Source organism: Gopherus evgoodei, chromosome 1, assembly GCF_007399415.2.
Source record: "Gopherus evgoodei ecotype Sinaloan lineage chromosome 1, rGopEvg1_v1.p, whole genome shotgun sequence".
NCBI classification, from domain to species: Eukaryota; Metazoa; Chordata; order Testudines; family Testudinidae; genus Gopherus; species Gopherus evgoodei.
In genome coordinates, this window is record NC_044322.1 from 125,066,066 (window position 1) to 125,092,119 (window position 26,054).

General features: G+C 40.8%; 1 protein-coding gene across 2 annotated transcripts in view; it reads right to left on the bottom strand.

Moving 5' to 3' along the window:
- Positions 1-17,864, bottom strand: part of LOC115655807 (interleukin-5 receptor subunit alpha-like) — a 29,994-nt gene extending 12,130 nt beyond the window's left edge. For both annotated transcript variants that reach the window (XM_030571701.1, XM_030571692.1), the window contains exons 1-7: positions 17,446-17,864; positions 16,258-16,419; positions 5,628-5,776; positions 5,315-5,462; positions 4,332-4,440; positions 4,063-4,250; positions 2,593-2,729 (exon numbers count right to left, since the gene is read on the bottom strand). In XM_030571701.1, the coding sequence (XP_030427561.1) occupies positions 2,593-2,729; positions 4,063-4,250; positions 4,332-4,440; positions 5,315-5,462; positions 5,628-5,776; positions 16,258-16,330 (804 nt within the window). In that variant the 5' untranslated portion in view covers positions 16,331-16,419; positions 17,446-17,864. The remainder of the gene's footprint in view (positions 1-2,592; positions 2,730-4,062; positions 4,251-4,331; positions 4,441-5,314; positions 5,463-5,627; positions 5,777-16,257; positions 16,420-17,445) is intronic.
- Between the last annotated feature and the right edge of the window lie 8,190 nt (positions 17,865-26,054).

The following is a 26,054-nucleotide window of genomic DNA, read 5'->3' on the forward strand; positions in this document are numbered from 1 at the left end:
TTCAAGAAAGCACCTAAACACATCTTTAAGTGCTTTTCTGAGTAGGGATGGTTCCTTCTTGGAGTTCAAAAATACTCCAGTCTATTGTCCAGAGTTTTCCAATGTTATTGTAGTCCTAGGTTTTAGCTTCGATTGGACCCAGCTCACCAGTAGCTCAGTGAAGGGCACTCTCTCTGTTCTGAGCACAGACAAAATTCAGAATTCCCACAACTTGCTTCCTGTGCACCTGGTGTTCTGTCTACACTTAGCTTTGCAAGCATTAATTGTGGAGGCCTTTCTCTGTTTTTAGCTTCCAGTGTCTTTTGTTTCAAAGCTTATCTACAGGGCCAGCTATAGGTCTTTTGCCGCCAGCCCTGGGCTCTCCCCCCCCCCGCACCGTCTGCCGCCCTAGTTCTAGGCCTCCCCTGCCCTGCACCCCGCTGCTGTCCCAGCCCTGGGCTCTCCCCCACAACACATCCCGTGCCACCCCAGCTCTGGGATTCTCCCTCCCCTCTGACCAGTGCCCCTCACCCACACACCCCTTGCCACCCCAGTCCTGGGCTCTGCCTCCTCCACCCGCACCCTCTGCTGTCCCAGCCCCAGGCTCTCCCCGCCACCACCTGCACCCTCCTTCTGCCCCAGCCCTGGGTCATTGGTAACTTGCTCCCAGGGCGGGTCATTCAGCGGGAATTTTGGATGTGCACAGAACACAGACAGGATTGGATCCCATATGGTTACAGAATTGCAGTAAAATTGAACAATTTTCAGCTTGTGTGATTGGAGGATATCTGAATGCATATTATAAGACTGTCCTCCATAAATGAGGAAAAGTTGAGGTGCCTTTTATATTGAAATTCCAGTCCTAAAAATCACTGGGAAGCATTTCTTGCTCAATTTTATCCTACTTTTTCTACAGCAAGTTACAGTGGATCAGTATATTTGATTTGGGAGAATGAGGTAACAGCTACCCAAACTGACCTTGAGCACTCCTGAATTTTGAGAGTGTTCAAATCTGGAAGGCAGGTTCTAGATTCCCTTTCTGAATATTAGCTAAATCTGGAAAGGAAAAGTCAATTTCTGCTTCCATGGCTCAGAAGTGGAAATCCTCCTATGTGCCTGGTACTGTATCTAAAGCTGCCCAGGTCCAGACCTCCCCTCCCTTACTTTTCATTTTAAATTCTAGTGGGATCCACATACCTCCCTTGCTAGGCTTCAGATAGAGAGCGGCACTGTTCATTTAGTCTACCCAATTCCTTCTTTGGGGGCTGCAAGGTGAAGTCACACCAGTATCCCAAATCCAGTCTGGGGATGTCTTCTGAAGGCGATATCTGGGCCAAAGCCTTCTACTCCTTGGGCACACTTCTTCCCCATTCACAGTGCCATCCCGCTTTAGTGGTGAGCTCTCCATTCACAGCAAGCTGCAGCTTGAAGTTTCAGCTACCATACTACCTCCCTCTCCCTTTCCTGTTGATAGCAGCCAAGGGAATGCCGGTAAATATAGTTCTTTCCCTGCTCCAGTTCTGGCTCTATAGGCAGGGAGCTAACCAAGGAACTACAGCTCACAGGGCCCCCTGTTGGTTCTCAGCTTCCAGGCTGGATCCCTGCTGGCTGCTGCCCCTGAAAATGGGCTGCCCCAAGCAGCTGCTTCCTTTGCTGGTGCCTAGAGCGGCCCCTGCTTATCTATATGTATATGAATTTAAAACTGTAGCAAGAACTACAAAAAACACATTTAGCAAGCATTCTTAAGGGAAGATATGCATAAGGCCTAGAGCTTAGGATATGTGCTCTTTCACAATTTCAACTAAATATTGCAATGATGACAACATTTGCATGCATATAACACCCCCATACACTCAAGCACTCAAAATGCCTATGCCAAGGCCTATGGAGATCAGTTACTTCTATTCATCAGTTTCAGAAATACTGAAACTGTAAAAGAAATTTGGGAAAGGAGTATAGTAAAATAGCAAATCTTTAATTTGACCAGGACATACTCATCCTCTTGCAAAACATATAACAAGCTCTTAAATGACAAGTGAGTCTTCATTTTAATACCTCATCTCAAAGACAGCCTCTCTAACACCCCAGTATTTGCTAAGGAAGTTTTTATCAGCAATGACTCAGAAGTAGAGTCTGCACAAAAGAGAGAGACTGCACAAAGATTCAGAGTCAAACTGGTCTTTTCAATCAACATTTCTCATGGAAATTTGTCAGTGTTGTAGATTTTTTTTTCATTTTTCACAATTAATGAATGCCTATATTTTTAAAATTGAAAATATTGAGATGGTTAACAAGATTTTTCTTTTACCAAAAAATCTGCTGCTGAGTAAATGAAAAATATCAGTAATTATTTTATAGTGCTTTCAGCAAACAAAACAAATGAAAACCTGGTTCCTTTCAAAATGAAGAAAACTTTCTACATCTTCATGAAAATAGGTTTTCACTTTTTGACCAGCTCCACTGAGAAGAAAGAATGGTAAATGCTAGGTCATTTGCTGCAGGGCTTGGGATTTCTCAGAAGTTCAGCCAAGACTTGATTCTGTTTAACTGAGCAGGGAATAAGTTGGTATAGAGCTGAGGTTATATTGGTTAAGAAAGATTACCATATATTACCTCTAGATCTGTAATTTTCACTTGGTATGTAAAGCATTTTTTTTTTGCTGAACCAATAGTAGGTGGTGGTTTCCAGTTAATTTTAATACTTCTGTTTTCAAGTGATATAGACACATTGATTGGAGGGTTCAGTTTCTCTGACAATAAACAAAAACAGAATATTTCATGTTCTTTCAGCAAGCAGGCATGTGAATGGAATGCAGTATACTGGCAGACTGCAGCTTCTGTTTGGCAGTTTCAGTCAAAGTACGCTGTTCACCTTTTGGTTAGGTAATCACAGTAGTCTAGTGTAGCTTAAAGCTAAACTAAAATGTATTTCTGCACAAGTTTTCCTACGGTCTGAACAAAGAATTCACACCAGAAATAAGTTCAAAGGTCCACATAATGATCTCAGTTACAGTATAAATCTGAGGTGAAGCCAGTAAATCCCGGTGATGTAAATCTGTGTAAATAAATTCAGAATCTGGGTCAGAGTGTAGATGAGTGTAAACATGGTGGGCCATCTTCTGAAATAAATTATAGTGGTGTAAATCTGGAATGCCTGTACCAATAATTCTGTTGCTCGGTTATCAATTGAGTTCATAAATTCTCAGAGTTAAAGGCCTCTAGAGGGACCATCAGATCATCTAGAGTTATTCCAGATTTATGGCAGTGTAACTGATGTTTGAATACAACCCTTTAGGTTCATAATGTAAAAGGTGGCTACGTATTTATTGTAACTGAGATGTGAACTAGAACCAATCAGGAAACTACCCAGACCTTTTATGAGAAGCTTTTCCTCCTCTTCTTCAGGTTTAATTCATTGAAGTAAATTAATAAAAAACTTATTGGATCAGCCATAATTATCAACAGAGTTACAAATAGCACTCACTGAAACTCTTCAACTAAAACATTTTGCATCAAAAGGTTTCAATGAAAATTCATTTTAAAAAAATGAATATTGCCAATAAGTATAGTTTAAAATCTTCCTTTTTTATTTTAACCCCAACATGAAAATTTTATGGATTTGGTTTTTAGTTTTTGTTTTTATTTCCCCTTTTGTGGTTGCAAAAAGGGGAGAAAAGAAATAAAGAGAATTAAAATAGGGGGAATGCAGGGATAGGGGAAGAAATTAGGAGAAATGAAAACTTCAAAAACAAAAAATGTTCTATGAAAATGTTCATAAAATGTTCTAAACTAAAAATCATTATTTTTCAAATTGTGCAGGACAGAAATGATTTTGAAACAACTGCATTTTTTTTACAAAACAATCGTTACCATTTTTCAAACAGCCTTAATTAAAAAGTGATTTATATAAGAGATTCTTTGATTTTTGATCTTTATGTCAAACTCCTACAAATGTCAATGCATTATAAAAGCAGAATATACCCCTTTGAATGTAGTGAGTCATGCTTTTTCCCCTCTCTCCCCTGTAGGAAATCACAAGCAATTGAACATTTCACAATGCTAGACAATAATGAAAACACCTACCTAGTCTTTGAGGTGTAAATTTTTTGTAATAGGAATGGTTTTCTGAACTGTTGCTTAGTTCCTTTACAGTTATATTAAATCTGATTTTATTAGCGTGATTAAAATATACTTCTTTCATGTGACATCCAATGTTTTTGTTCTTTGCATTTGTGAAATATAGTTGGCATTGAAACTCTTCTCTACTGTGCCTGTAGGTAGCAAATAGAAGTAATGTAAAATTCAGATGATTTTTTAATAATATTTTGTGCTTGTTTTAACAGGATCCTTACCTGTAGGAAAGAAAATACTGAGCATCCTCAGGAGCTTCTGTTTTAATGTCCCAGGTACAATTTAAATTGGAAATGTTATATATGACGCATGAGAAATTTTGGATATATACTGCAACCAAAAAATAAAGAAAGAAAAGAGAAGGATATTAGCATGTTGCTTGTTTTACATTGATTCTTGAAGTGATTGGTGCCAGTACAAATCCAGGAGAGAGACAGAGAGGGAGAGAGGGATCCAAGTTTCTAGAATTGAGTTAAAGGATGTGCCTGCCTTTGCCTTATAGGGCATTGAGAACATTTCTATTCCTATTGCCAGAGGTCCCTTTTGAGACATTTGCATAAACATTCAATAATTCCTATTCCAGTAGCTTAAGGAGCCCTCCTGGGATTTCCCAGGAACCATGTGCTATGGGACTTTCATAATCCATTCAGTTGCTAGGGAAGTCCAATAGGATTGTGGGGTGCTTCTGTGTCTGAGTCAATAGAATAGAGGTGGTAATTTTGTAACTGTAGCATGCTTCCACCCATCTCTCCCATTATGCCTATAGCATGGGGTTGTGTCCCTGACTATCTTGGCTATTAGCCATTTATGGACCTGTCCTCTATGAACGTATCTAATTTTTTTTTTATTAACCCCGTTATATTTTTGGCCTTCACAACATCCCTGGCAACGAATTCCACAGGCTGACTGTGCGTCGTGTGAAGAAGTGCTTCCTTTGTTTGTTTTAAACCTGCTGCCTATTCATTGAATTGGGTGACTGCTGGTTCTCATGATATGTGAAGGGGTGAATAACACTTCCTTATTTACACCAGTCACGATTTTATAGACATCTATCATTATCCTTCCTTAGTGTTTTACAAAAATGCATACCAAAAAATAGCCAGCACAAGAAAGAGCTATTAGTCAGGACTTCAGAACTGGTGCATTTCTAACTTTTTTATAGGATACTTTTAATATCCTAATGCTATGCAGAAAACTAGCTGACCTGGTGGTGCCTTGTAAGTAAATTCAGTCCAGTTACTCTCCTTTATAATGTCTTCTGATTCTTTTGAAAGAAGCTGTGTTTTAACTTTAGCATGGAAACCAGAGTGTAACCCAAGTCTTATCATCTTTTCCTTTTCTTGAAGTCTTTCCTGGAAGAAGAAAACATAGAACTGCATTATAATGATGAGTTCTATGCAATAGCCAATTATTATTATTATTATTATTATTAAAGGAAAGCTCTGCAAATTACCAGACATTAAATAAGGCATTATCGTATTTTACCAAAACTGTGTGTAAAGTGTGTTGCGACTTACTGTTATTTCCTTAGCTGTATCGAACTTATAAATCAAAACATACTTCACATAATATGTCTTAATTTCTTCCGTAATGTTACTGTTCCAGGACAGAATAACTCCAAAGTCATGCTTAACAATGTGCAGATCACTGGGTGCCATAATAGAAGCTGTAAATATAGTAAGATGAATGATAATTATTATATTATAGGTGGGGCTGATGGTACAGCCCATTCTTGAGGTTGCCCAACACTTCTTATTCTAAGACCCTGTTTTCAGTAGCTTCTAACTTTACCAGACTTTAACTGTTTGTGTTAAAACTTTTCACGTCCAATGTTTGCCTAAAGCTGAAGTGTTGTGCCATTTCTGAGAACAAGGCTAGCAAAGATTTCATTGTTTGACCTGCTTAAAAAAGTATTGAGACCTTTTATTTGAAATACTATAGAGCGCCAATGCTTTGAAGCAGGGACTTGACATTTGGCAGGCGGGATGGCCTTTGTGTCAGATATTCCTTATGCTGTCCTCATGAAAATCTACCCAAATTTGGCCAATTTATAAGCCTTTTGAAAAACTGCAGTTTGCACAGGTTCAGCTGAGAGTTCTTAGATTTTAGCAGTTAAAGGCTGTCATAAACAGATAGTTAAGGGTTAATATCTCTTTTACCTGTAAAGGGTTAACAAACAGGGAACCAAAAACACCTGACCAGAGGACCAATCAGGAAACAAGATACTTTCAAATCTCGGTGGAGGGAAGCCTTTGTTTCTGTTTTTTGGGTTTTGCTTTGTTCTCTCTGGGTCCTGAAAGGGACTAGACGTGCAACCAGGTTTCTAGCCAATCTCCCTGCTACAGTCTCTTATATATTCAGAATAGTGAATATTAAGTAGAAAGGCGGTTATAGTCTTTTGATTGTTTTCTATATTTGCAAATGTGTATTTTGCTGGAAGTATTTTAAATTGCGGTTTGCTGGGAGTATTTTAAATTGTATTTTGCTGGGGGGAGGCTTCTCTCTAGTGTCTATAAGCTGAAAGACCCTGTTACTTTTACCATCTAAATTACAGAGACAACTTTTACTTTTTTTTCTTTCTTTTTATTAAAAGTTTTGCTTTTTAAGACCTGTTTGATTTTTTCCCCCTTGTTGAGGCTCAAGGGAATTGAGTCTGTACTTACCAGGAAATTGATGAGAGACAGGGAGAGAGAAGGGAGGGAACGCCTGGGAGGGGGAGAGAATGGGGGGGAAACAAACCTGATTTCTCTGTTTTGAGATTCAAGGAGTTTGAATCACAGTAATCTTCCAGGGTAACCCAGGGAGGGGAAGCCTGGGAGAGGCAACGGTGAGGGAAAGGGTTTACTTTCCTTGTGTTAAGATCCAGAGGGTCTGGGTCTTGGGGGTCCCCGGGCAAGGTTTTGGGGGGACCAGAGTGTACCAGGCACTGGAATTCCTGGTTGGTGGCAGCGCTACAAGTACTAAGCTGGTAATTGAGCTTAGAGAAATTCATGCTGGTACCCCAACTTTTGAACTCTAAGGTTCAGATTGGGGATAGAATATCATGACAAAGGCCCCAAAGATTCTTTCCACACTGAGCAAGCTCCAGCCCTGTGCAATTGCCACTCCAGACTACTACAGGCTGTGCAAGGTCTGGGCACTAAAACTGAGAGCAGAGAGCTTGTCTCTCCTGTGCTCTCAATGTCCCATCTGCTGGGCCCAAGCAGCCTGGAGGAGGAAGCTGCCTGATTCAAATTCAGATGGGATGAGAGCAGTGGCATAGCTAGGACAGGAAAACTGGGTGGGCCCAGCTTTCGGGTGGGCGGGCAATGATGGGGAGGGGAACAGGAAGGATGGAGGCCTTGGTGAGGGGTGAGTCAGGAAGGATTGGGGATTGCAGGTGCCCAGGGGAATGGCTTGAGGTAGGAGGGAAGGATGGGGGCCAACTTTTCCCCACCCCCATTTACTGCTCAGCAGGCACCCGGGGCAGACAGGTTGTGGGGAGCACCCATGGGATAGATGGAGGTATCACTGGGGCTTGAGCTCTGGCCACCCCTCCCAAAGCAGTGTCAGTGTCTGTCAGCCCAGCATTGTGCCCCTCCTGCCTGTGCCATGCCCTACTGCCCTGGTCTCTGCCTCCAATGCTCAATGATAGCCCCACCTAGACCTACCCCCATGAGGCGCAACCCCTGTGGGGCTAATGCTGGGGCCAGAGACCAGGGCAGCAGTGCACAGTGCCAGCAAAATGGAGATGCGGCCAGGCTGAAAGACACTGAGCCAGGGTCAGGAGTCCCAGCCTGTAAATTCAGAGGATTACGGCCCCAATTTGGGAGGGCCTGGATGCTAAGTGTGTGGGCTGCAGCCACTCAGGCTCACCCAGGGCTATGCCCCGTATAAGAGTCAAACCTATGGGTGGGAGGTGGCAGGGCAGAATAGATTTGGACAAGGATCTTGTAAGGGGGCAGCAGATTCAGAATAAAGGCTCATGGTGGGGAGAGGAAAACTGGGACTGGAAGTTAAGGTTGAGGGGTGACTGGGATTCCTGAGCAAGAACACTAGCTCTTGGAGCTGTTGGTAGAGGAAATTGGAACTGGATGTACCGGGGGCAATTTTAGTAATAGGTAATGTTATAAGCCCCATCAATGTTAATGACAGACAAAAACCTACACTAAGAGACCATTATTAAGGATACAAGGAAAAGCAGTCCAAAATTCATCATCATCATCATCGTCATTCCCATAACCACATTGGTTGTTGGGGCACCATCACTGATGAGCAATCAACCAATTGTCTCCACCCCTGATGCTTGTGTGTCAGTGCTTGAGTCTCTGCGAAGTCCATTCCTGTCCATTCTTTTAGTTGTCAGTCCATCTCTTCTTCTGTCTACCTCTTCTTCTCTTATCCTGTACTGTCCCTTGGAGGATGATCTTGGATAGGCCAGATGATCTTATTACATGGCCAAACCACTTCAGCTTATGCTTTTTCACAGTCATCAGGAGGACTTTGTATGATCCAGCCAGCGCACTGGATGATGATGTTGCAGACCTCTTCATTAGCGACATGGCTGAAGTAGGAGAAGCCCAGGATTTTACGGAAGTATTTCATCTCTACTTCCTGTATTTTCCAGTCAAGTTCTGACGTAAGAGTCCATATCTCACACACATACAGAAAAATAGAGATGACCAACGCATGCAGCAGTTTCAGTTTGGATTCCAGGGAGATGTTCTTATTCCTCCAAATTGGCTTTAGCTTTGCCACTGCTGCTGTTGTTTGCACAGTTCTTGCCAGAATTTCTGTCTTGGATCCTTCATCAGTGATGATTGCCTCCATAAAGTTGAACCGCGTCACTGTCTCCAGCTCTTGTCCACTGACAGTGATATGTGAGCTGATCCCATCACATTTGTTTGTCATCAGCTTGGTTTTCTCTGCACTGATTTCCATGCCATATTTTGCAGAGGTTTCATCCAATCATTTCACGAGCTGGCAAGTTCATCTTTGCTGCCTGCCAGGCCGTCAATGTCACCAGCAAACCAAAGATTTGAGATTGATCACCCCCCAATTCTGACTGTGCATATGTGATCTCCTAGGGCATCAGTCATTATGTGCTCCAAGTAGATGTTGAATGCTGTGGGCAAAAGAAGGCAGCCCTACCAGATTCCAAATGTGGTGCGAAATCAGTCTCCTATTATGCCACTGACACTGCTGGCCTTGGCCTATAGTTGTTTAATGGCAAGAATAAACTTACAACCAATATTGTACTTCATGGTTGCCCAGAAAGCTTTGTGCCATACTCTGTCAAACGCCTTCTTGAAGTCAACAAAGATGTGATAGATGTCCTGCTGGTGTTGTAAGTACTTCTCACACAAGACATGAAGGATGAAAATCTGTTCTTTGGTACTTCTTCCAGCACGAAAGCCAGCCTGTTCTTCAGCGATGATACTCTCTGCTTGTGGCTTCAATCTGTTTAATATGACTTTGAACATCACTTTGCTGGGATGGCTAATTAAGCATATAGTTCGGTAATTCTGACACAATTGCAGGTTGTCTTTCTCTGGCAGAGTGATGATTAGTGACTGTATGCATGTGGAGGGCCACTCACTGGTCTGCCATGTCTTGTTCAGATCTTGGTGAGTACATCTATTACTATTTCTCCTCCGAATTTCATCAGTTCGGCTGAGATGTTGGTAATACCTGTAGCCTTTCTGTTCCTGAGTGATTTCACAGCTGTCTCCACTTCTTCACATAGTATTGGAAAGTTATCCTCCTTCGTTGAATCTGGGCTGTCTAAAACACTAGGATCTCCATTTCTCTGGTGGTTGAATAGATAAGAGCAGTAATTTGTCGACTTATTGATGATGTCCCTTTCTTCTGTAAGACTGTTCCCTTCTTTGTCTTGAATTGCATTAGTTTTGGTCCATCTTTCCTTCTTCAGATCTTTTACAATCTGGAAGGCTCGTTTGCTATTTTTATTATTGATACACTTTTCAATTTTAGAGCATTGTTTTACAATACATATCTCCTTGGCCACCTTCATTCCTTTCTTGATCTTTCTGCCAATTAACTCCCTCAGTGTATTGATCAACTCCCGCAGTGCTGTTCTTGTCTCTCTTAAATTCTCTTCTAATGTCACACATTTGTAGTATTTAATTTGTGACCCATGGTTTTGTCTTCTTACAATGTTTCCCAAGAATGTCCATTGCTGCCTCATTCATTACAGCGTTGAAATTGTTGGTCATTGTTTCTACATCTTCCTCTAGAGCAAGCAGTGGTGCAAATTTTCTGCTGATCATTGATTGGAATGACTCTGGAATGTTTTGGTCTCTGAGTCTTTCTAAGTCAAACTTGGTTCTGGTGAACTTTGGTCTGATGATTTTCCTTAGCAAGAGCCAAAAATTTAGCAGCACAAAGTTGTGATCACTTCCAATATCAGCACTGGGGAAGCTCCCTGCTTTCCTTCTGTTAATCCCAGAATGATATTGGTTTTGCACCATGATGTAGTCCATCTGGCTGTGATATAGACTATTAGGTGCATGCCACATTGATCATTTGGCTGCTTTATGTGCTCCTAAAATGTTTGCAAGACCCAGATTGTTATAGCTGGCAAACTCCAAAAGTCTCAATCCTCTCTCTTTGGTTACTGCATTACAAAAAGGGCCATAATAATCTCACCAATCTGCCTGTGTGTCAGTACCCACTTTAGCATTTCAGTATCCCTGTACAATCAGGATATCTTTCTTGTGTACCTTATCGATGGTCTCCTGGAGCTCATTGTAAAAATCTTCAATTTGCTCATTATCATAGTCTGTTGTAGGGTTGTAGACTTGTATCACTGTGATATTAAACAGTACTGCCTTTAGACAGATGGAAATAAGCCTGCTGGACATCGAGTGGCATCCTAATACTGAATTCTTGATAGCTTTATGCACAACAAATCCTACATTGTTGACATGTTTGTCCTCTCCACTGTAATAGAGCACATGGCCTTCTTCTGTTAGTATCTCTCCAAAGTTCTTCCATCTGACCTCAGAAATTCCTAGGAGGTGCCAGGTGTATTTTGCATGGCTATGGTGATATCTCTTCCATGGATCCTCTTTGTTGGGTTTACGCCAGTAGTATACTTGTTGTGTCCACTCTGGTGGGAGATGGTTTAACCTGGGCTGCGATCAATCTGTATGGACATTGTTGACTTGCTCATCATATGGTGTGTCTTGGGCAAATTTCTAACCTGGCAGAGCCTATTCCTCTCCAGACAGCCCCCTTTTAGTTGCAGGACATAGAATCATAGACTTTAAGGTCACAAGGGACCATTATGATCATCTAATCTGACCTCCTGCACAGCGCAGGCCACAGAATCTCACCCACCCACTCCTGTATCAAACCCCTAACCTACGTCTGAGCTACTGAAGTCCTCAAATCATGATTTAAAGACTTCAAGGTGCAGAGAATCCTCCAGCTACTGACCCATGCCCCACATTGCAGGGGAAGGCGAAACTCTCCCAGAACCTCTGCCAATCTGTCCTGGAGGAAAATTCCTTCCCAACCCTAAATATGGCGATCAGCTGAACCTTGAGCATGTGGACAAGACTCACCAGCCAGACACCCAGGAAAGAATTCTCTGTAGTAACTCAGATCACACCCCATCTAACATACCATTACAGGCCACTGGGCATATTTACCGCTAATGATCAAAGATCAATTAATTGCAAAAATTAGGCTTTCTCATCATACTATACCCTCCATAAACTTATCAAGGTTAGTCTTGAAGCCAGATATGTCTTTTGCCCCTACTGCTCCCCTTGGAAGGATGTTCAAGAACTTCACTCCTCTGATGGTTAGAAACCTTCGTCTAATTTCAATTTTAAACTTCCTGATGGCCAGTTTATACCTATTTGTTCTTGTGTCCACATTGGTACTGAGCTTAAATAATTCTTCTCCCTCCCTGGTATTTATTCCTCTGATATATTTATAAAGAGTAATCATATCTCCCCTCAGCCTTCTTTTGATTAGGCTAAATAAGCCAAGCTTTTTGACTCTCCTTTCATAAGACAGGTTTTCCATTCCTCGGAACATCCTAGTAGCCCTTCTCTGTACCTGTTCCAGTTTGAATTCATCCTTCTTAAACATGGGAGACCAGAACTGCACACGGAATTCCAGATGAGATCTCACCAGTGCCTTGTATAATGCTACTAACGCCTCCTTATCTCTACTGGAAATACCTCGCCTGATGCATCCCAAGACCACATTATCTTTTTTCACAGCCATATCACACTGGCGACTCACAGTCATTCTGTGATCAACCAATACTCCAAGGTCCTTCTTCTCCTATGTTACTTCCAACTGATGCATCACCATCTTAAACAAAAATTCTTGTTATTAATCCCTAAATGCGTGACCTTGCACTTTTCACTATTAAATTTAATCCTATTACTATTACTCCAGTTTACAAGGTCATCCAGATCTTCCTGTATGATATCCCAGTCCTTCTCTGTATTGGCAGAACCTCCCAGCTTTGTGTCATCCGCAAACTTTATTAGCACATTCCCACTTTTTGTGCCAAGGTCAGTAATAAAAAGATTAAATAAAATTGGTCCCAAAACTGATCCCTGAGGAACTCCACTAGTAACCTCCCTTCGGCCTGACAGTTCACCTTTCAGTACAACCCATTGTAGTCTCCCCTTTAACCAGTTTCTTATCCACTTTTCAATTTTCATATTGATCCCCATTTTTTCCAATTTAGCTAATAATTCCCCATGTGGAACCATATCAAATGCCTTAGTGAAATGAGGTAAATTAGATCCATTGCATTTCCTTTGTCTAAAAAATCTGTTACCTTCTCAAAGAAGGAGATCAGGTTGGTTTGGCAAGATTTACCTTTTGTAAAACCATGTTGTATTTTGTCCCAATTACCTCAATGTCCTTAACTACTTTCTCCTTCAAATTTTTTCCCAAGACCTTGCATACTACAGATGTCAAACTAACAGGCCTGTAGTTAGCTGGATCACTTTTTTTCCTTTCTTAAAAATGGGAACTATGTTAGCAATTCTCCAGTCATATGATACAACCCCTGAGTTTATTAAACTTTATTCATTAAAAATTCTTGCTAATGGGCTTGCAATTTCATGTGCCAGTTCCTTTAATATTCTTGGATGAAGATTATTTGGGCCCATTAAGATGTTTGAGTTTGGCTTCTACCTCGGATGTAGTAATATCTACCTCCATATCCTCATTCCTGTTTGTCATCCTACCATTATCCCTAACCGCCTCATTAAAGACTGAGGCAAATATTTGTTTAGATATTGGGCCATGCCTAGATTATCCTTAACCTCCACTCCAGCCTCAGTGTTTAGCAGTCCTACTTCTTCTTTCTTTGTTTTCTTCTTATTTATATGGCTATAGAACCTTTTACTATTAGTTTTAATTCCCTTTGCAAGGTCCAACTCTACATGGCTTTTGGCCATTCTCTCTTTATCTCTACATGTTCTGACCTCACTAAGGTAGCTTTTCTTGCTGATCACACCTATCTTTCACTCTTTGCAGGCTTTCTGCTTTTTCTTAATCACCTCTCTGAGATGCTTGCTCTTCCATTTTGGTCTGCAATTCCTGCCTATGAATTTTTTCCTACATCTTGGGATGCAGGCTTCTGATAGTTTCTGCAACTTTGACTTGAAGTAATTCCAGGCCCCTGCCGCCTTTAGATCCACAAAGTCTTCAGTCCAATCCACTTTCCTAACTAATTTCCTTAATTCTTTAAAGTTAGTCCTTTTGAAATAAAAAACCTAGTCACAGATCTATTTTTGTTTATCCTTCCATTTAGTTTAAACTGACTTAGCTCATAATCGCTCGAACCAAGGTAGTCTCCTACAACCATTTCTTCTATGAAATCCTCACTACTCACCAAAACCAAATCTAAAATGGCATCCCCTCTTGTTGGTTCAGCAATTGCTTGGTGAAGCAATCCATCAGCTATCACATCCAGGAAAATCTGATCCCTATTATTATTACTAGCACATGTCCTCCAGTCTATATCTGGGAAGTAAAACTCTCCCATGAACACACAATTCCCATTAGTATTTACTTCATTAAAAACATTAACAAGGTTTCTATCCATATCCAGATCAGATTCTGGTGGTCTATAGCACACCCCAAGCACTATCCCAGGGGAGGCTCTAGTAGCTTTCTTCCCCAATGTGATTTTTGCTCAGACAGACTCTGTCTTATCCATTCCATCCCTTCTTATTTCTTTACAGTCTACCTCATCATTGAAATACAATGCTACTCCACCACCTTTGCCTTTATTTCTGTCTTTCCTAAACAGCACATACCCTTCAATACCTGTAATCCAGTCATGACTACTATTCCATCATATTTCTGTTATACCTATAATATCTGATTTCACTTCCTGCACCAGTAGCTCTAGTTCCTCCATTTTGTTACCTAACCTCCTCACATTGGTGTGCAAACATCTTAAGTTTTGCTGTTTGGCTTTGCTCACATTCTTTACCCGATGAGGCCCAGAAATTCTACCACTAATATACCAGTCTAATATTAGACTGGTATCTACACTACCCTTCCTCCTTATGTCCATTCTCCTACCCATGGCTGTATCCTTTCTTACTTCATTTCCTTCCCTCTCAATGTTAAAATCTGGCATGGAGATTACCTGGACATCTCCCAACCATCTTACCCCAATTCCTAGTTTAAAGCTCTCTTAATCAGTTGTGCCAGCCTCCATCCTAGAAGTCTATTTCCCTCCCTACTCAGGTGAAGTCCATCCTGAGAGAACAGTCTTCTGTCTATGAATGCTCCCAGTGGCCACACATCCCAAAGACATCTTGTCACACCTTTGTTGCCCTTCTCTAGGAACAATGAGAATCCCGCTGAAGATCACCTGAGCCTCGATTTTCTCATCTTCCCCAGCCTGGCATAGTCTCCCTTGATACATTCCAGTGAGAATCTAACCATATCATTTGTTCCCAGATGAAGGACAGTTAGTGGATTCTTTCCCGCTCCCATTAGGATCCTCTTCAGGTCCATATGCCGTATCTTAGCACCTGCCAGACAGCACATCCTTCTGTTCTGTGGATCAGCTCTGTTTAGAGGCCGGTCTATTCTTCTCAGTAAGGAGTCCCCAGTCACGTTGACTTGCCTTTTACCAGTGATGGTGCGATTCTCTGGCCTATCCCTTGCTCCCTCTGGCTGCAAGTTCTCTCAATTTCTATTCTCCTTTGCAATCCTCCACAACCCATGCAAGAGGACAGGGGCCCTATTCTATCCCAGGACCCATAAGGGAAATTAGGAAATGGCAGAATTGAGGTTGCCTATATTAACACCCATTGTGCGTATGCATTGTGATACAATCTTTAACTGTATGATCACATATTATTTTTCCCATAGGATCCCTGCCACTTTCAGTGCTCCTTTCCTATCCAACCACAGCATTTTTAAATGTTTTCTCTGAAAAGGTGAGCATTTCACTACAGAAATAACCTGGACATTTCTAGTGCCAGATTTGGAAACTAAATTCAATCTTAAAGAGGTGAAACATGGAGATTTTATTACTATTTTAAATGCAAATCTTAAAGCAATCTAAATTGTGGCGTCACTACCAACATCTGCATAATTAGAACATGACTAGCACTTGCACTGTATTTAAGGTTGAGGACAAAGGTTTTTCTAACCCTACTTGCAGTGAAGTTATATTATGCTATGTAATGTTCTGAAATATTTAGGAACAATTAAATAACCAACATAGATAACGTTACATTTTTAAGATGTGGGCTCATACGATATAAAAGAGCAACTCTTAGTCACGTATATTTTCAAAGTTATACTTAACATTGTGGCAGGACATTTTCCAGCCTGGGAGCCTGCCTATCACTTGGGATTTGGCCCCAGCACCTCCATAAGATACCCCAATCCTAGAGAGGTCATGTTGTGAGGCTATGTATTGACAACCGGAGGAATTAATGTATGAGAGTCCCCTCTTCTCAAGACAAAACTGCAGATGGCAGTGATTGCAGCCTCTCACTACCTGCATGGGATCAAATTCAAAACTAATCCCTAAAGATTTGGGAGTGTGGCTACATACCAGAACTTTATCAGGCTGTTTTGAGTTTCATCTTCTTTGTATCATTTTAAATGTATCACTTTAAATGTCACAAAACTTACCAGTTATTGCTGGTTCTCCATTTGCCAGGCTAACAGAAATCATCTCATACCAGGTAAGGCTAAGCAGAAGCATGATCGAAGGGGTAATTGTAGCATGTGCCCTTACAAATACTTTGCACTTCAATTGAATTTGAAACTAAAATACTTCAGTTCTGTTTGAGGCTGAAAAGAGAGTTAGGATGTTACTGTTATTTTCAAGCTGTGAAAAAAAAACTTTTAAACATTTTAAGTGGTTTCTTAAAAAGATATAAACCATGAATACAAAATGTCATTCTGGACTTTGTTGTAAAAGAAATAACAGTCCCAATTCTCAGGTCTGATTGAGCTATATTTAGTCCAAGTGGTGGTGGTAGTGGGGAGGGGCAAGCCACTGTATGCCACTCATGTTTAACACCTGCCGATCCTCAGGGCTGCCAAGGGCTGAACCATTGCCTCAGCCCTGAGATTTGCAGGATTTGTGCAGAGCACATCTGGTGAGTTAAGGAAGCAGGAAGTCTGTGTCGGAATATGAAAGTAACAGATCTCAGGAGTTCTGACAGCTAAACTTTGTATGGTTTAAAGCAATTACTCAAGAGACCTATATATAAGATATTCTCTTAAACTATGTGTATGTGAGGGTGTAATAGAGAGACAGTTTACTGTGGGTGGGAACTCTGATTATTTTGCTAGAGGACACACAGAAATTAGGAAAAGAGGATAACATTTTAAAAAGCAGCATTTTTAAATATTTTCTCTGAAGAAGTGAGCATTTCACTACAGAAATAACCTGGACATTTCTAGTGCCAGATTTGGAAACTAAATTCAATCCTAAAAAGCTGAAATATGGAGATTTTATTGCTTCTTTTAATGCAAATCTCAAAGCAATCTAAATTGTGTAGGCACTAAAACAGCTGCATAATTAGATCATGACTAGCACTTGCACTGTATTTAAGGTTGAGGACAAAGGTTTTTCTAACTTTATTTGCAGTGATATTATATTATGCTATGTAATGTTCTGAAATATTTAGGAACAATTAAATAACCAACATAGATAACGTTACATTTTTAAGGTGTGGACTCCTACGATTTAAAATAGCAACTCTTAGTCATGTGTATTTTCAAAGTTATACTTGACATTGTGGCTGGACATTTTCTATGGGATCAAATTAAAAAACAAATCCCTAAAGACTTGGCGGTGTGGATACATACCAGAACTTTATCTTAAGTCTTCAGACTGCTTTGAGTTTCATCTTCTTTGAAATGCCAACAGTCAGTTGTTACCATCTCTTCCCTTGACTTCATTGGAAGAGAAAGTTTTCAAACCACTCTGTATCTTGCTATCAGCTCTTGTCTTTAAAGAAACTTCCAGGACTTAAATGAAATTAAATGAATCAACACCTACTGTAATTTCAAAAATAAAAGTTCTGATTCTAGGAAAGATTGTACAGAACTTACTACAGCCTCATGCGTCTTGCTGTATGCAACAAATAAAAAGGAAACAGATCAGCAAAAGAGCTCCAGCCCTAACTGAAGGGGAAAGAATGACCAGCCTCCTCTTGACAAAAGGAACTTGACTTTTGCTACCAATTTCACTTCTGATATCAGATCTACTTAACTTAGTTCCTGGAATCGTCCAGCTTTCGTCTTGTTTATTCTGTAAATTATATTTTTTAAAGTATTTTTAAAATTGTAATTAAATTGTGTGAGAATACTGACCTTTGATTGGTGATTGTTCAGGACTTCCTCTCCAGGGGCCTGGTTATAGGCTGGGTAGGTAGTTGTTTATAACTTTGTCAAATTTAAACTGTTCAAGCTGATATTTTCCATCCTGAGTGTCTGGTATATTGGAAGAAAGGTTCAGCTAAAATGGTTCAGACGTATCTGACTATCAGATTAAGGAAAAATACATTGCTTTTCCCATGTTTAAAAAGTGCTTACATCTGTTTCATGACAATCTCTACACCTCCATGTATTGGAGTAGGGATTTAAAATTTGACTATGGGGGAGAGGTAGGCCTGATATCAGGAATGTGCCTTTTGCCACTTCTGTGAAAAGCTTCCCAAATTTGGTAAATTATAAGCCTCTGCAAAATCTCATTTTACACATGCTCAATGGAGACTTGTCAGAGTTTGGCAGCTAAATTCTCCGAAGACTCACAGTGCTGCAAGGGCCAAGCAGGACTTTCTCTGCTATTGCAGCTACTGGCTGCTAGGGAGCAACTGTGGTGCCAGGTGCCAGAAATGAGATCAGGGAGCCTGCCTGCCCTGAGTGTTTTCAATGCTCCTTCTGCCAGAGCCCAGCATGCAGGCAAAGGAGGAAAGTGTCCGACTCAAATGCAGAGGGGTAAGTAATGGGATTGAGATGCAGAGTGGGAAAGGGGAAATAGAAGCATGTGGAGGAGCAAGGTTCGGAGCAGGAGCTGGGAGTGGGCATAGGGGCAGGAGTAAATGAGTGCTGAAAATACAAGAATGAAGATATGAACAAAGTGCAGCTTAAGATGACAGGAGCCAGTGACTAGGGGGAAATAGGAACAAGGAGGGGAAGGAAATTTTCACCTGGTCTCAACATTTCTGTGTTGTCTAGTAAATAGCTGTGAAAACTACTGGCAAAATATGTGTCTCCATCCCCCTCTAGTGGCAGGGCCACATGCACAAATACAACCTTCTCTTGCTGTTAGTTACTTCATTAGCTACAGTGGTAGAGAACTGTGCTATGAAGCAAAAGATCTCAACCCTGCTGAGGAACCATGTCAGAGGTCTATACAGGTCCACATGTGGAAATTTTTGAGGTTTTTTTTTCTTTTTAGTTTTTGAAAATGTAGGAAATTATATTTAAAATCTACCTTACAGAATGTTAAGGTTGCAAAGTCAAGTACTGAAAAGTTAGGAAATGCCAGAATTAAGGTTGCCCAGGTATTCTTGATTCACCCCCTTCTGCACATTCCTTATGACACCATCTTTAATTACATGATCACATTGTATTTTTCCAAAGAATCCCTGCCTCATTCAGTACATCTACCGCAACTCCTCTGAGGATGAATATGGATTGTGCAGAGAAGGAAGCTGTTGAATGTAGTACCCCTGCTTCATTTGCTGAAGACATTGGAAGGTGTGCAGTGCATGAGGCAGAAATGGAAAGGATGGTCTCGGGGTTAAGGCAGTTGAATGCTGCCCTAGAGAGCTGGATTCTATCCCTGCCTCTGCCACAGATTCCCTGTGTAATGCTGAGCAAGTCACTTAAATCAACTGCTTCTTTGTCTGTATTTCAGATTTACTTTTAAAAGAACAATACTTAGTTTTTTGTGCTGATGGGTCCTACAATGGCAAACACCCAGTATTGTAATGTATATGATTCAATACTTTACCATAGTTTCAAAAAAAAAAAAAAGTACCCTGAGCTAAATGTATCTATGGCCACACACACAGAATACAATTAAATGTGTGGGGCTGAGGTTGACATTGAGGTCTTTTTCTCATGTCATGGTGATTCTAATTGCTTCACTAAAGAATTTTTTTTCAGTGCTGGCCATGGACTTGAGCAGGATGCATGGATCCAAACACTCAAAAGTAATTTCTCTCCAGTATGCATCTTTTAACAGTTATATTCAGTAGAATAGACTCATAAGAGTAAATTTATTATACCTGTGCAGCCCCATTTAGATCAATTGAGCTGCATGTGTTTAACTGAAAACATGGCCCATAATCATAGATCAAGTACTAATAATGCAAATTTAAGCCTGGTTCAGTGCTTTATCTATTAGACGCACGGCAAAATTTTCTTATGAGTGTCTTTCATTTATTAGAAAAATGAACCATTTTGTAGGATTTAAACATGTTATGTTCACAGCACACAGATGGAGAAGGTTGATAAAACATTAAATACTCTTGCTGGAAGGTTGCAACTTAACACTACTTTATTTCTTAGATGATAGCACACAAGAATGCAAAAACAGAGAGAGACAAAGCAAACCGCTCCTTCAAATAGCAAGGCACAACTAACTTTACTCTAAGCTATCTGGGTGCAGACTGACTGCTTCTAGGTCCAAATCACATGCATCCCCACAGACAACCCCACCCCCCAGCCTGGAAGCCGGACCAAGAAAAATGTACATTAATTGTACATTGAATTAAAAGCTGTGTATTAATATTACTTTCCTTTCTGTCTTCTGCTCTGCAACCACTCAATGTTATCATTGCTGAACACCCAGATAGCCGTTTCAAACAATTTTCTCTCACGGGGGTTTCTTTTCCTTACAATATTTTCAGATAAGTGAAAAAGGAAATGAAACTTATGTTTACTGGAGATAGTAGATGTATTTGACTGGGAGTCACAAACTGACAATGTTTCCAGCAACTCAAGAGCCATAGTAATTCAGCATTGTTCTATCTGTCTTCTATCCTTAATATATCATCATTTTGAACAGAAATATGTATCCAGTTCAGCAAGGTACTTCAGTGGAACTACTTGTGCATGTCAAGTGGCACATAAGTACCTTTCTGATTCAGAACTTGTATAACTAATTATTTAGAACTAAATTTAGGTCGACTGAGCTATGTTGCTCAGGGGTGTGAAAAGTCACACCTTAAGACATGTAATTAAGGCAACCGAAGGTCCAGTATAGACATCTCCTTTCAAGGGGATGGATTTATTACAGTGATAGAAAACCCCTTTCTGTCACTGTAGCAAGTTGTCTACACTACAGTAACGTAGCTGCAGTACTGCAGCTCTGCCGCTGTAGCGCTTGTAGTGTAGACATACCCTAAGCACTGCAAAGTTCCATTTCACATCACTTCTGGTAGAAGAAAGAGAAACTGGTGTCACGTTTCTGACATTCCATTTTCTCCTGGATCTGTTTCTTCTCCTAAGGTACATTTGTGGGAGAAGGGGTGTCTTTCTTTGTTTTGCTTATATTTACATCAGCAGAGTAAGATGAGAAAATCACATCCTTAAAGTTTTATTGGTGTGAAAATCACATTATAATGGTCCAAACAGTTGAAAATGAAATGTTTTACTGCTGTGGGACAGCTAGTTGAGCTTTAAAGAGAGCAGTGTGGGAAAGATAGGAGAGGAAGTGGATACTAATTACTCACTGTACTGCTATATGCGTAGAATCTAAATTAGAGCCTAACTTAACCTTTCCACTACACCCCAGATTTGAAGTGTTTACAGAAACTGACACAGCATCTGCTTTTAGGAGAAAATGTTCTCTGTGTCTATCTCAACAACATGTTGAATTTGGATCCTCAACTTAATTTTCAAAATTTTGGGGGGAAATATTAATTCTGATTTTTTAAAAAATAAACACATTTACTACTAAGCTGCAATGAATACATTGACAGCCTTCTATAGACAGGAAGTTCCTGGCAGCCATTAGATTGATGGCATTTAGTAAATCCCTAGTGTGAATTCAGCTAGGTGGCTACAATACTAGAACTGCTGCAACTTGTTCAGGTCGGGTCTACCCTTAAAAACAACTCAGAAGCTGCTACTAGTGAGGAATGCAGAAATCCACCTTCCTGGTGAATTGGGTGGGTGAGCTCCTATTACAGTGTGACCTAGTCGATAGGGAACTGGGGTGAGACTCAGAAGAGCTGGATATCGGCTTCTTGGGTGACCTCAGGCAAATTATTTCATCTCTCCGTGCATCAGTTTCCCCATCTGTAAAAAGAAAATAATGATTCTGGCCCCTTTCGTAAAGTGTTTAAAGGTCTATGAATGAAAAATTAAGAGCTAAGTATTATTCACTGGTGCTCTGCATGCTTCATGGCTTCTCCGTTCCCAGTAGCTATGAAGTTGGACTTGATCTACATTGTCTCAGACCTGACTACCTAAGGGTAGGTCTATACTGCAATCAGAAGATGTGTCTGCAGCTCATACAAATGTAGCTAGCTGGAGTACTGAAGTTATGACACCATGACAGCGTGCAGTTCAGTGCAGACTGGCCACCTCAGTTATTACCCAGTAATTTTAAGACCCATACTGAAGCACTTGCTGCTGCAGCTTCACTGTTTTGGTGCCCAAGTGAGCTAGACTAATCTCTCTCGGGCGTGTCAGCATTAAATGCAGTCACACTCCATGGCTGCAGGATAGACATCCGCTAAGAGAGTATTTTCCTGCATGCATTACTGTGATTGCTGAGTCAACCTCTTACTCCTAGACTTGAATTCTTGGAGACTGAGGGAAGAACCCTTTGGATGGAGGGTCCATGACTGGGGAATTAGCTTCCCCAGGTAGCATCATAGGTTGAGGGACCAGAGAGATCTTTCTGGCCAATCACCAGACTATGGCTCATCACTGGGCACATTTTTCTCCTGACTGGGGCAATACAAGGAGTGGTGCTGTTTATGCTGTCTGCTCTGTGCCATGTAATTTAATACACACAATGCAATCAGATGCTGTGATTATGGAAAAAAAAATACATTAAAGTAATAAATAACCACATATGAATACATTTCCCACTCCAAAAATAACTTCATTTTTCACAAGGTAGCAATTTAGAAATCTAAATCAGGAATGTTTTTTCTCCTGTGCATCACTAGTTGTGCAACAACTCAGATGTGGGTACTCCCTTGCTCCATTTACTCCACACTAATCCCAGAGGCCTACAAGAATGAATTTCTCTAAACAGTCATGGAGTGAGCTTGAGGGAGAGGAGTGAGAAAGAATACGTGGGGTTTTACAGCCCAACCCAGTTCCCAGTAAAGCCAATGGAAAGACTCCCAATGGCTTAAAGCAGAGTTTGATCAGGTTCACAGAGTCCAATTCTTCTCCAAATTGAATCAGTGGGAGTTTTGCCATTGATTTAATGGGAATTGGTTTGGACTGTAAAACCCAGGTTGAGTCCAGTCAGATAGAGCTGGGACAGATGCAGAGGGCACTGACAGGCACCTGTTTCTTCCATTTCTCCATTCCATTCAGCAGAGCTTTGGGGAACCTGGGCATGTTTCCCAAGTTACATACTGGGTCTCTAGAAAGAATCCAATGTAACTTCAAAACATATTTGTTTACCCTTTCTGTGGTTTACCGTTGTACTACTTCCTGGAGAGGGTATGTGCTAGAGAAGGGCAAGATACTACACAAACCTATTTCTTGGAAATTATGCATCACCCTCCTTCCCCAAATTTTCAACCACCCCTCCCACAGTATCTAAGCTTTTTCTCCAGGCGGGTCAGCTAGGCTAGTACAGATTACAGCAAGTCAGCTATGCTAGTACAGGTTACATAGTCCAGGTTACAGCATAGCAACAAAGTCACTGATTCTTGTGGACTAGAACACAACTCCTGAGAGGGACGATGACACCTTGGAGTGGCTGTATGTCATTTTGGAGAGAAACCCAACTCTATTGGAGTCCTAAGACTAGAATACCCAGAGTAAAGTGGCTAGAACACTCTCTTGCCTCAGTGATGAGAGATTGCTGAGAAATACGGTTTCCTAGCAGCCCATGGAAGTCCTGGGTTAAGGTAGGTATGCTTAAAAAAGGGCCATATAAATTCTGCCTTCTTCCACCAGAAAGAGGCTTGGAGCAACCTAGACAGGCTGAGGAGAATCTTCCAGAAGAAGGGGCAAGCTTCCCATTGTTTCTTTGATTTCTTTGTTTTCATGGACTGGATTTTTCCATTTAAAAAAGGACTTTGAAGTAAAACCTTCTGGGAGGAAGTTATGCTAGCTTCAGCACTAGGAATGGAAAGCCCCAGGTAGGGGAAGTTTGGGTATGTGTTTGTTTTGTATAAAGGAACTCCATGGGTGTGGCTATTTGATTTGTTCTGCTGCAGCATGTTACTGCTCAGAGAAGGGAAGTCAGACTCCTTATTCATTATAGAATCATACATTATAGAACAGTTATAGAATCAGAAATGTCAAGCTGGAAGGGACCTCAAGAGATCACCTAGTCCAGCTTGTTCCAGGACCAAGCATACCTAGAACATCTCTGGTATTTGTCTAACCTGTTCCACATCCTCCCCTTCATAACTGTTCTAGCGCTTAACTATTCTAAAGCCAGGTCTACACTACAAACTTACATTGGTATAACTAATGTAATGAAAAATCCACACCCCCTGAGAGATATAGTAATACGGCCCTAACTCCTGGTGTAGGCAGTGCTATGTTGGCAGATGAGTTTCTCCTAACAACATAGCAACCACCTCTCTCAGAAAAGGCTTAACTATGTTGATGGGAGAGGAGAAGCTCTATCATCGATGTAGTAACATCTTCATTCACTAAAGTGCCAGCTCAGTATTATTACTATTACTATTTATATTACAAATGCACCAACAGGTCCCAGCTAAAATTGGGGCCCCAATGGGCATTGCATACATGCATAGTAATAAGCAATCCCTGCCGTAAAAAGTTCATAATTTAACTAGACAAGACAAAAAAAGTGGGAGAAATAGCATGCTATTATCCCCCATTTTAGTGATGAGAACTGAAGAAGGGAGATTAAGTGAGTTACCCAAGGCCATGCAGGGTCTGTCTACACTGCAATTGGAGGTGCGATTACAGAATAGATTGGCATTCTCCTGCTAGCTTTGTTCAAACTACTGCAGCTAAAAGTAGTGGGAGGATGCAGCAGCCTGCACTGTATTAGCCTGCCTGGAGCCCCACGTCTTGTTCATGTTCCTAGCCTACTGTCCATGCTGCTGTGTCTTCACTGCTATTTTTGAGCCAGGCTAGCTAGATTAACACCAGCAAGGGAATGCTGACCTGTTCTGTAATCACATCTCCAATTGCAGCGCAGACAGACTTATAGAATATCTATGGCATACCAAGGAATTAAATCCAGATCTCCCAAACCATTATCTAGCCGCAGGACCCTCCTTCCTCTCTTCAGGGTAAAAAGTAGCTTATGGTTAAAAATTTCTTCTACTGCTTTAGCACTTTATCTGTTTAGAATAAATATGAACAAGGAAGGAAGGAATATGATTGTGCAGTGTAGGAGAACAAGGAAAGTTTTTATGATATGCTCAGTTTTTTCTCTGTATTATCATACATGTCCCATACCTGAAGTCCTAACTCAGTCAAAACTCCCAGTTACTTTGCCAGAGTAAGACATTTAGGAATGGGCCCTTTGTAAACAATTGAATTCTGAAGAAAGATCATTTATTCATTTAGTAAATCTCTTCCTTTGACAGGACACCATTCTCTTTTACTTTACACTTCATTCCTACTATTGATTCAGTGGGTATTCTTTCAAAATGGCTTCATTATATCTTAGCTTCCATTTGGTATACAGCAATGTATCCTTTTAACAGGCTTGTAAATTATTTCACCTTATGAAATCATTAAAACCTCTGGCCTTAATTCTCACAGTAGTTCTTGGGCATAAGCTTCAGAATTTGGGCATAATTTGGGCATAAACTTCAGAAACAGACTTCAGAGAGAAACTGCAGAACTAAAATTCATTTACAAATTTAACACCATTAATTTAGGAGTGGCTGGTTCACTACAGAAGCAGCTTTGCCTCTCCTGGAATTGACACTTCCTCATCAATTTTTGAGAGTGGACTACATCCACGCTGATCAAATTAGCCCTATCAGCACTGGTTCTACACTTGTGAGGTAACTCCCTTCTCTTCATGTGTCTTTACAATAATGCCTGCATCTGTAATTTTCACTCCATGCACCTGAAGAAGTGAGTTTTTTACCCATGAAAGCCTATGCCCAAATAAATCTGTTAGTCTTTAAGGTGCCACCAGACTCCTTGTTGTTTTCATAGAATTATAGAATCATCGAAGATTAGGGTTGGAAGAGACCTCAGGAGGTCATCTACTCCAATCCCCTGCTCAAAGCAAGACCAATACCAACAAAATCATCCCAGCCAGG